At 40.6% G+C, this 11,271-nt stretch overlaps 1 protein-coding gene and 1 long non-coding RNA gene across 2 annotated transcripts in view; both read right to left on the bottom strand.

The window, feature by feature from the left end:
- Positions 1–604: 604 nt before the first annotated feature.
- On the bottom strand, positions 605–4,469 carry LOC134808738 (uncharacterized). Its single transcript, XR_010152281.1, has 3 exons — positions 4,345–4,469; positions 2,065–2,229; positions 605–913 (listed from the first exon to the last, which is right to left on the bottom strand). It is a non-coding gene; the product is annotated as an uncharacterized LOC134808738 (long non-coding RNA).
- Positions 4,470–5,446: 977 nt separating this feature from the next.
- Positions 5,447–11,271, bottom strand: part of ERCC4 (ERCC excision repair 4, endonuclease catalytic subunit) — a 32,381-nt gene continuing 26,556 nt past the window's right edge. The window contains exon 11 of the mRNA XM_510831.8: positions 5,447–10,188. Coding sequence (XP_510831.2) covers positions 9,455–10,188 — 734 coding nt within the window. The 3' untranslated portion in view covers positions 5,447–9,454. The remainder of the gene's footprint in view (positions 10,189–11,271) is intronic.

The following is an 11,271-nucleotide window of genomic DNA, read 5'->3' as shown; positions in this document are numbered from 1 at the left end:
TCTACCTTCCTCCCACATCTCAAGGGCAGATGTTAGTGAGTTACAGATTTATTTGCAAGAGGAAAGGGAAAAGGCAGCTGAGTTTTCAGTAAGTCCTTGAGTCCTGTCCACTCTACTCCCTACCCCCATCTATTAGTGACAGAGGGCGGCATGAGTCACAACTCTCAGCCCAAGCCCACACTGGAGCAATTAACCACATAATTGCTTCAGTGATGAACCTTCCCCCAGCTGCAAGCCGCCCCCGGGGCAGCGCTCTAGGCTGTGAGCCAACAGCCTTCAGTTGCATGAATTGTGAAGGCCTGGGTTTAAAAAGCCGAAGTTGCAATTCTTTTAGCCAATGCCTTCTTGGCTCCAATTTAAAATTCTTATACATGAGTCCTGATGGGAGCACGGAGGATGTTTCAACTAGAATTAATGTCACAATCAAGTCAACATAAAGTAGATTTATCTGCTGTTTCCATGCATTGCAGCAAAGTGCTCTGTTTTGAGAACAAATTACCATAGCAACTCAGCCGCCCCAGTTACAGTAAGCTCAGTACGACCAAAATAAAAATCCTTACCAAGTTGTAGGATTGGCGAGTGAGAGTTGCTGAACATCGACTTTCAGTTTCCAGATGACATTAGCCAGCATATATTTTGGTTTTAAAAAATCGCTGAAAGGGAGGCTTTAAATAATAACAAAATTATAAAGCCAGGTTACAAACAGAGAGGGGTTCTAGGCTGTTCCACCGTGAGCTTAAACACAAGCAAACTTCAATGCCAAACAGCAGCGTTTTTTTGTTGAAACAGAAGGCTGCCGAAAAGGCTCATTACTATTTATCGTGGCGTGCCCATTCCGTTTCACATGGAGGGGAGCATGATCAGGTTGACGCTGGTCTTTAAGAAGAAGCAATTCAATACAAAAACAGGTTTTCTGTAGGTGTGAAAGGAAGAAAAGCAAAACCACGTTCGTTTTTTGCCCTCCACCCCCATCCCCCACAATACTAAATTTTGGTTCTGCCTAATTCTCTGTTCTCTCTCTAGTGCCTTCCTTCTCCCACTTTGCTCTGCTCCCTCATCCTGATCACCAACAAGAAAATCGCCCCTCTGTTCAGCCTGCCCATCCTCGTTTTCTTCATCCTCACCACCCCCCATGGCTTCCTCAGACCCCCAGGCGGGCGTGTGCCCCTAGGTCTCCTGGACGCACCACACAGGATGACCAGCGCTGTCTTCATTGTTGCCTTGAAGGCCGCCAGCGCTCACACGGCTCAACTCCTGATGTTGTGGGTCACTCCCTTGAAATTCCCTCCTGTTTTCATTCTGGCTGCTGGATGACTCAGTTTCTTCTTCTAATTTTCTGTCTCTATCTTGCCACCTCCTAAGTGTAGGCATTTTTAGCGTTCTGTTAGTCGTTTCAGGTTTCTTTACCTTAACCACTTATTTATTCAGCCAATGTTTTCAGTTCTCACTTCAATGCAGATGCCTACTACATCTTTTTTTTTTCCCCCTCTTTTGAGACAGTCTGTCTCTGTCACTCAGGCTGGAGTGCAGTGATGCAATCTCGGCTCACCGCAACCTCAGCCTCCCAGGCTCGAGAGATTCTCACGCCTCAACCTCCCGAGTAGCTGGGACTACAGGTGTGGACCACCATGCCCGGCTAATGTTTGTATTTTTAGTAGAGATGGGGGTTTCACTATGTTGACCAGACTGCTCTCGAACTCCCGGCCTCAAGTGATCCGCCCACCTTGGCCTCCCAAAGTGCTGGGATTACAGGCGTGAGCCACCACGCCCAACCCCTACTACATTTTGTATTGAGTCTGTCCCCTGGCTCTCTGCTATCTCAAAATCAACCTGATCAAAACTGTACTTCTCCTTTCCCATCAAAACTGTACTTCTCCTTTTCCAAATCAAGTCCTTCTCCAGACTTTAACTTTTCTCTTCAACAGTCTCATCATCTCCTGAGCCCAGGCTTAAAAAGTAGGCATTATTTAGACTCTTCCCGGGCATACATTTCATTTGCCACCTTCCAAAGATTGTCCTTCCTTCCATTTCGAAAGCTGTCATTCTAGTTCTGGCCTTCGTTACCTGTTGCTTAGATTGTTACAACAGCTTCTGAGGTGGTCTTTTCACCTCCAATCCTCCCTTCTAGACAGCAAGATCTGGCAGAAAGATGACAGGTTTTGGAGTCTGAATCTGCAATGTGCTTCCACTGTGGCTTTAGTCACTTAATCTCTCAGTATGTCTCTTTGTCTGTAAAGGTAGCATACATAACCCACATGGCACTCTGTAAATTAATATTAGTTCCTTTCCATTTCAAAATCTCTACTGCCAGACCAAAATTTTAAAAGGCTTCTGGTTCATTTTTTCCTTAATTGAACATTCGCTTTTCTACTGAAATGAGAACTCCTCATCCTAGCCCTTAAGAGACTCCTACAATATGGCCCTCGTATTGCTCCTACTTAGCGTTCACAACTCCCTCTTTAAACATCATTATTCTATTTCCCATCTGTTTCTTCACTAATGTGGTAGACCGGGGCTGAAGTGCAGAGCCCTGCATCTGTCTGCTGAAATCCTAGCTGTTTTTTAAGACCCATCTCGAATTCTACCTCCTCTCTGAGGCTATTCCTGTTCCCTGCAGGGATATGACCTCTTCCTCTGACCTCAGGAACACTTATATCTCTCTTGTGGATTTTTTATTCTTCCACCTGCTCATTTTCTGCCTCTGACTTCTCTTCACTGCAAGACTGAATGTCCCTTGATGGCGTGGACTGTTTGTTATAGCATCACACCCGGAGAGAGCCCTCTGCCTTATGCACTAATGCCTGACGCTGAAAATAAACCTGCCCGGTCACGCTTCTCTTGGTCTACTAAACTATCTTCTCTCCTAAGCTTCTGTTGGGTGTCACCCTTCCCAGAAATAAAGTTGCACAGGGAGGCAAATCTTTTACTCAGTTAAGAGGACTCTTTAATTGACACCAAGTTCTGGAGCTCATAATTATAGGAAAGGGTCCCTAAATATTATCATCTGAAATATGCCATGCTACCATTTCATTAGACCTGGTTTATATACTATTTTCATGAAACCAGGAAACTCTTTTATTTAAAATCTTGAGTTGATTTTATTTACCTTTCAGGCCTCAGAGAGCTGTGTTCTTCTCACGTAGAAATATCTTAGTCACACAAATAGATCCTTGGGATTATCAAAAATTCCTTTTCTTTCTCATTCATGAATCAGCCTCTTTAACACTGATAGTCAACGGCTACACAGAAAAGGAACTCAGACTAAATATTCAGCTGAGCTTTTGTAAACGGAATGAGGATGAGTCCATTGAAAAATGCCAGCATCTTAAAATTTGTAGTTCTTAAAATTAGTATCTAATCAATTTATAGTTTTCAATATGTTAATGTATTAGTACGTTATACTTCTTACATATTTAAGAAATATATATATTTCTTGATTTTATATATATACATGTGTATATATATTACCCTCTTCTATTTTATAACTTTAGGATGCATGAGGCTGGAAACAGGGTTTTATCATTATATGGGAGCTTCAGGAGCTCATGCCGGCAATACCATTATAAAGGACAATTTTCAAAAAGTTAAAACCATAGGCTGGGCGCGGTGGCTCACGCCTGTAATCCCAGCACTTTGGGAAGCCAAGGCAAGCAGATCACCTGAGGTCAGGAGTTCAAGAACAGCCTGGCCAACATGGCGAAACCCGGTCTCTACTAAAAATACAAAAATTAGCCAGGCGTGGTGGTGCATGCCTGTAATCCCAGCTACTTGGGAGTCTCAGGTAGGAGAATTGCTTGAACCCGGGAGGCGGAGGTTGCAGTGAGCCAAGATTGCACCATTGCACTCCAGCCTGGGTGGCAGAACGAGACTCCACCTCAAAAAAAAAAAAAAAAAAAAAAAGTTAAAACCATGCCTCTCATACAAAAAGAACAAAACAGAAGTCAAAGATTTTATTTGACTCACTCAATGAGGAAATCATTAAGACTGGTTCAGAAGAAAGTCAAGGACCTGGAGATTTGGAATTTGTTGGTCAAAGGAGTGCAGAAATACATTTGTGAAAAAATGCAAAACTGGTTAATGCTACACTAGGCAATGACCTTTGCAATGCAACTGGACAAGAATCATTTGCATGGCCAACAGTTTTATTTAAATTAACCTCTATTCTTATGAAGTTGCAAAATAGCCTTCCTAATCAGTGACCAAGAGGCATATGGCCCTAGAAAATCAGAGGCAGCCTAGGCAACTGCTAAATATCTAGCTCTACACAGAGAGGAAACTCAGTATTATTGTATCTAAGTTTTACATACTTCCTTTTGACACTTTAAGAGAGATATAAAAACATACCAATTTGCAGGCCGTGCATGGTGGCTCACGTCTGTAATCCCAGCACTTTGGGAGGCTGAGGCAGGCGGATCACAAGGTCAGGAGATCAGGATCATTCTGGCCAATATGGTGAAACTCCATCTATACTAAAAATACAAAAAATTAGCTGGGCGTGGTGGCATGCACCTGTAATCCCAGCTACTTGGGAGGCTGAGGCAGGAGAATCGCTTGAACCCGGGAGCCGGAGGTTGCAGTGAGCAGAGATCGTACGTACCACTGCACTCCAGACTGGGCAATGGAGTGAGACTCCGTCTCAAAAAACAAAACAAAAAACCAATTTGCATTTTCTATGACATATTTCTATGACATATTTGTAGTCAGATACATAGAAGTGTATAGAAATGTCTCCCACTACCCCCCATAACCCCCACTATTTCATTATGGGCTGTACATCAAGGTATCAAATCACGGTTCCACCATTTACTACTGGGTGACCTTGAGCAAATTACTTAGCGTCTCTGTGTCTCAGTTTCATCATGTAAAACAAGATTAAATAATAGTACCTTCATGGCTTCGTTATGAGGATTAAATGAGACAATGCATAAGTGATTTTTAAAAAATGTGAGTTACAGTGCCGCTACTAAGAAGGGGTTAGTCTGCCAAAGGTTTATTCAGACACTAAAACATGTTGAGAAATAACCTGTCTCACACCTTGTCAAAAAGGGATACAGATCTACATTTTGAAGAAGCAAACGTAATTAAATCATTGAAATGAGCCAATCAGTAACCAATAATTAAACTTGTTTGAAAGATTACAATAAATTCCAGAGGTGTTGAAAGGATAATTCATTTCTTCCAACTCTGACATTAAAGGAACAAAAATGTACGAGGCAGGAGTGGCAAGGAATTCACCTTTGTTGAGCTAAGATATCCCAAGCATTGTGTTTACCACACACTCATTACAAACTGACAAATGAATATTTTCAGAAGAAGAGTTTTCTAGTTTTGTTTTGTTTTCCTCCTTAAGGAGACATGATACAGAATGAAAAGCAGAAAGGAAAAATAACTAATAGTTTCAAGTCTTAGAAAGTAGGTTATCAAATGAATTAAACAGCAAAAGCAGTGGTTCAAAGAGCATTTCTGCCTTAATCGTTTATTCTGCATAACAAAAACGAAAAAAATGAAACATTTTCAGGATTTTAAATTATTACTGCTGGTAATATATGCCCTTTCACTATGCATTGTTATTTTTACTTTGCCCATAAAATACTGAGGAAAGTACTGAATAAATATATATTTTATTAAACACACACAAATACAACTCTGTTAAAATTCATATAAATCAGTTATGTCTCACTCCCATCCAAATTCTGGTTTATACATCTTTAAATTAAAAAAACAACAGCATAGCGGTTTAGGCTACCAAAAGCCTGGTTGATAAGGATTATTAAGTGCTGAAGTTCAGAACTGAACCAGAAATAGCTATAAACCAAAATAGAAAACAAAATAATGAAGAAAAGTGATAATTCACGTCAAAGCCTGGCTTAATTTTAATATACTCCATCCTGAAAAAAGAACTTTCCTAAAATGTTGGTTTTTCAAGAGGACATTTCTAGGTTAAACTGAACACAAAAGAGAATTTCCCCAAATGAGTTTTCTGAGCCAAAGGAAAATCAAAATATGCTTGCAAAACAAAAGGAAAGACCAGTAATGCCTCTTTCCCCCTGCCCCACTTCTTCGGATTTGCTTTAGTGTAGGTTTTCCTACTGAAGGCCATTTATTAGTTCTATATTGTGGGGTTTCAATGCGACCAAATCTAGACTTAACCCTTCACATCCTAGTGGGTTGATGAATGAGACTATTTTCAGTCCCTCATGAGCTGGGAAACTGTATCCAGGATGTACTCAAACACATGTAGACATACTGTCTACCGAGCTTCAGCCTGAATTAGTAATAGCTTACTGCCAAAAGGATAATATTTATGACCACTACTAAAAATGATTTCTTGCACAATTTTAAGAAAGTATCAAAAGAGGCACCATGATTTAAATGAAACTTAAAATGATTTCTCACAATATCTCATTTGTTCACATTTTTATACAAAAAACTTGTAAAATAGAATAATGCTGATCTAGCTTTTAGAAAAGGTTTTAAAAGAGCCAAACATGAGTTCATAAGTACACTGGATATTGACTAGAGAGAAAAAAAGTGAAGTTAATAAAATTATGCTGGAAAATAAATACATTAATTTTGCAACTGCATGCATCTCTAGTTCCTTTACCAAAGATTCTTAGATTGTAAAAAAAAATTTGTACAAAAATCTAAGTAAACACTTGATGGATGTATTGAAAACTTTCCAAAACTGGAAATACATTGAAATATATTTATGTAGTTGGAAGAGGAAGTGGTAGCGAGAGGCTTTCACTTACAATGACCGTTTTAGAATTCATTAGAAATTACTGTTCATAATTCAAATACATACGAGACAGTGCACCTGTCTTCAAGCGTCCAGCAGATACAAGAGCAAAGAACAGATTTGGAGAGCCATGGGGCACTGGTATTAGTGCAATTTTTAATACTGTTATTTATGTTGTACTAGATAACAAGGACTGTTGAAAATGGTAGCTTTAGGAAGACCTTTTTTTTGAAAACTCAACTTGGAATGAAACCCCTTTCATAGAATATGCTATGGGAAGATGTTCCTTTTATATAATGAAACAACAATTAAAGGCAAGTGGAATTATACAAGAGGAAAAAAATAGAAACCACATACTGCAAGCAGAAGTGCTAGAATAGGGTGAAGAGACATTATAATAATCATTATCATTTGAAGTGGTAGGTCTATTTTAATATACTCTGAACTATATTCAATAAAACAATAAATACAAAATTGAATGTTAACGATAATGTAATCATTCAAATTTTTGTTTTCCATTCTAGCAGGTATATTTTGAATCCTGGGAAAAAATTAGCAGCCCAAATCTTTATTCCATCTTAAACTAATTTTTATTTCTTCTCCTTTTCCTTACTCTCCACATCATCTTACAGAGTTCTACTGTAACCAATCTGGTTCTTGATACCCCTCAATTCATTCTGGTTATACCCTTGTGTAGAGTTCAAAATCCATATATACTGTTAAGTACCAATAAATCAAGATGCCAATGTGAGAGGTTCAGTTCAGAAACGACAGTTAAAAATAATTTTGTTGGGTGGGTGCGGTGGCTCACGCCTGTTATCTCAGCACTTTGGAAGGCCAAGGTGGGTGGATCACCTGAGGTCAGTAGTTTGAGACCAGCCTGGCCAACATGGTGAAACCTCGTCTCTACTAAAAATACAAAAATTAGCCGGGTCTGGTGGTGCACACCTATAATCCCAGCTACTTGGGAGGCTGAGGTGGGAGAACTGCTTGAACCCAGCAGGCGAGGTTGCAGTGAGCCGAGATCGCGCCACTGCACTCCAGCCTGGGCAACAGAGGGAGACTGTCTCAAAAAAAAAAATAACAATGACAATTTTGTTAAAGTTGAAGACAATTTTGTGTTACATGATCCACTGTCTATTAGTTCAAATAGTCCAGCAAACAAAAAAACAGCTGATGTTGGTGAAACATTAAAATATGTGATATGGCTAGCAGAACTGATGTCTATATCAGCTCCTGAGGTAGAAAATTTACTACCCATTACTCAACATGTGAACAAAAGCCAACTTAATAATGTTTAAATATAAAAGTTTAAAAACTGCACAAAGATGCTGTGAATATCCTATTTGTACACTTACGTAAAAAGCCAACTTAATCAGGAGGTTTAGACTGAGATTTTTTTCTTTATGGATTTTTAAACGTATATATTTCTTTCGTATTTTTATATATTCCATACATTGATCTTTCATTTACCTACACTCCTTTTTATCTCAAGGCAGGAAAATCAAATCTTAAAAGCTTAGTGGGTCACTCATTGGCTTGTATTTGAGTCCTCACAGAGAGAAGTAGCCACCCTGGCACAGGATGGTGAGAAATGAGGAATCACAGGCAGGTGAGCTTAGGTTGTATTTTTCTTTTCTTTTCTTTTCTTTTTGTAATAGAGACAAAGTCTCGCTCTGTCGCCCAGGCAGGGGTGCAGTGGTGCGATCTCGGCTCACTGCCAATTAGGTTGTATTTCTAGAGGATATGATGCTGGTGTCTTAGGATATAAGAGCTGGGAAACGAGGAAGTCTGAAAAAACTCTGTAACTAGCCAGCTGGACTTAGGGATCTCTGATATTAGGAGACTGAATATGTGCAAAAATTGAGAATTCTAAGAGCTCCTTCATCATTAACTTTTGCAAACAGGTAATTCATTTTGCTTTAAAAATACTAATTTGGAACAATGAAATTATAGTATATGCTACATATGTTAGGGTCATTAGAAGACTAGTCAACCAGTTTTTGAGGAGACTGTCTTGAATTAGTAGTAGGAAGGCTCCATGAAATTTCCTTAGAGCAGACAGGCAGAAGTATGGAGCTGAAGAAAATGTGGTAGAGAGAACTGGTCAGGAATGGCAAAGAGATGTTTCTTCTCAGTGTTCCAGAAGGCTCCTTTGTAGACAAAGGGTCAGAACATGATTTCCTACACAAACATCAGTTCAAGCGTCCAGCAGACACAACAGCAAAGAACAGATTTGGAGAGCCACAGGACAATGGTATTAAGTGCAATTAAGACTGTTATTTATGTTGCACTAGATAACAAGGACTGTTAAAAATGGTAGCTTTCTTGTGCCTGCTCTTTTCCCTCCCTGCACCGTCCATGCCAGGCTTAGCATATTCCTTTCTAAATGAGATCTGTTAGGATCAGGTAAAGTTTCTACCTTCTGTAATCACTTGTAGGAACTCTACCTGATCCTGACAGATCTCATTTAAAAAGAAACATGCTAAGCCCGGCATAGACAGTGCAGGGAGGAAAATGAGCAGGCACAGGCAAGTTCAAGTGATGCCTAACTGCAGAGTTCAGAGAGGAATCCTGGCTTCTGGTCCACCGTACAATCATTAAGAGCATTGGAAAAGAATGAAATAGCAAACCAATAATTAATAATGACCTATGCTGTCTGGCAAGGAGCCACTGAAAAGTACAGGCATGGGATAAGAAAACAGCCATCGCTGTTCACTTTTTCCCTTTTCCTTTTGATACGACTTCTGCAAAAGAGGTGTGAATGAAATCATAAAGCTGTTTGGCATTTGCAGCATTCCCCAGAATACTCGTGAGCTCGTCTTGTGACAGGGCTGCTAATTCTGCGATGTTCTTAACGTGGTGCATCAAGGAGCGGCAGTTTTTGGCATTCACCCCTGGCATTTTTAACAAGAAGTCTTGGGGACCAGGATTATACTTTTCTGATTCGGGAAGGGTTTCGGAATCTGCTGTAATGGCCAGTGCTGTCGCCGCATCAGGCTGTGGCTTACTTTGTTTCAGCTCCTCAAACAACTCCGCCGTTGCGTGAGGAGAGGGGCACCAGAGAATCCGTAGTCTGGGGAAGTGAAGTGTAAGAAGAGTGAGTTTGGAACTAATGTCATTGCTGGAGATCTCCTGAAACAAGGCACCTCGGGAAGTGAGAGAGAAAGGCTTGCTAGGGTCAAACTCAATCAGAAGCACGGGACGCTTGTAGTAGCGGGACATGGAGATGCACTGGCTGTAGAGGCGGCCGTTATTTAAAGAGCCGATTAAATCACTGATACTCTTGCGCTCCACGCACATTTCTGGAGTGAGGATGTAATCTCCAACCTCTAAAGTCACGGGTTCAATATCAATGCCCCGACGATGGATCAGAGATGGAAGCTCACTTCGAAATTCACGCATATCCACAACTATGCTTTGCTGTGTACCATTCTGTTCCTGGCCACCTACAGAGAAAAAGTAAGTAATGTCACTGGGGAAGAACTCTCAAAGAAGGAATATAACAAAATCTAAAAATCGATGTTTCTGTTGTTAACTCTGATGGATGGTTACATAATTCTATATGGTAATGTTCCATATAATTTCTATATTTTCAAAAAGATTTGTTTATAAAGTAGAGGCAATTTCCCTTGAACGAAACCGAGCTAATAGGAAAGTTAGACTGTCAGTAGTTCCTTACTTGCGATGATTCATAAATCCACACATATCTGCTAAGGTCTCCCCTCTGTAGTTTCCTCATAGCCCATTATTATTGCACTGACCACATTTTGTTGGTCAATGTATTCCCAATTCCTAGGACAAAGCCTGAGGATAGAGGCTTAAAATAGCAGCCACAGGAGATGTTAAAAATGCTCACTGAGCAAATCTAGTGATTTAGGGACTATTGTATTTATATCAGTGAGTCCAGAGATGGGGAAAGGGAAGGAGCTGGGAAAAACATGAACATCTTAGACCACAGCTTCTCACATTATAACATGCACATGAGCCACCTGGGGTCACATTAAAAAGCAGATTCGGGCTGGGCGCGGTGGCTCACGCCTGTGATCCCAGCACTTTGGGAGGCCGAGGTGGACGGATCACCTGAGGAAAGGAGTTTGAGACCATCCTGGCTAACATGGTGAAACCCCGTCTCTACAAAAAATACAAAAAATTAGCCGGGTGTGGTGGCGTGCACCTGTAATCCCAGCTACTCGGGAGGCTGTGGCAGGAGAATTGCTTGAACCCAGGAGGTGGAGGTTGCAGTTAGCCGAGACTGCACCAGTGCACTCCAGCCTGGACAACAAGGGCGAAACTCCGTCTCAAAAACAAACAAACAAACAAAAAACCAGATGTTGTATTTAGTAGGTCTGAGATCTAAGGGGTCTAAGAATCTGCATTCATAACAAAATCCCAGGTGATGCTAATGCTGCTTGTTTAAGGATCACATTTTTAAGTATCAAGGGCTGCTGTAGGCAGAATAATGGTACCCCGCAAAGATGTCCACATCCAAATCCCTGCAACCTATTAATACGGTCATGTGCTGTACAACA

This window comes from Pan troglodytes, chromosome 18 (assembly GCF_028858775.2).
Source record: "Pan troglodytes isolate AG18354 chromosome 18, NHGRI_mPanTro3-v2.0_pri, whole genome shotgun sequence".
NCBI classification, from domain to species: domain Eukaryota; kingdom Metazoa; phylum Chordata; class Mammalia; order Primates; family Hominidae; genus Pan; species Pan troglodytes.
The sequence above is the reverse complement of the archived record's forward strand: the minus strand, read 5'-3'. Positions and strand labels throughout refer to the sequence as shown.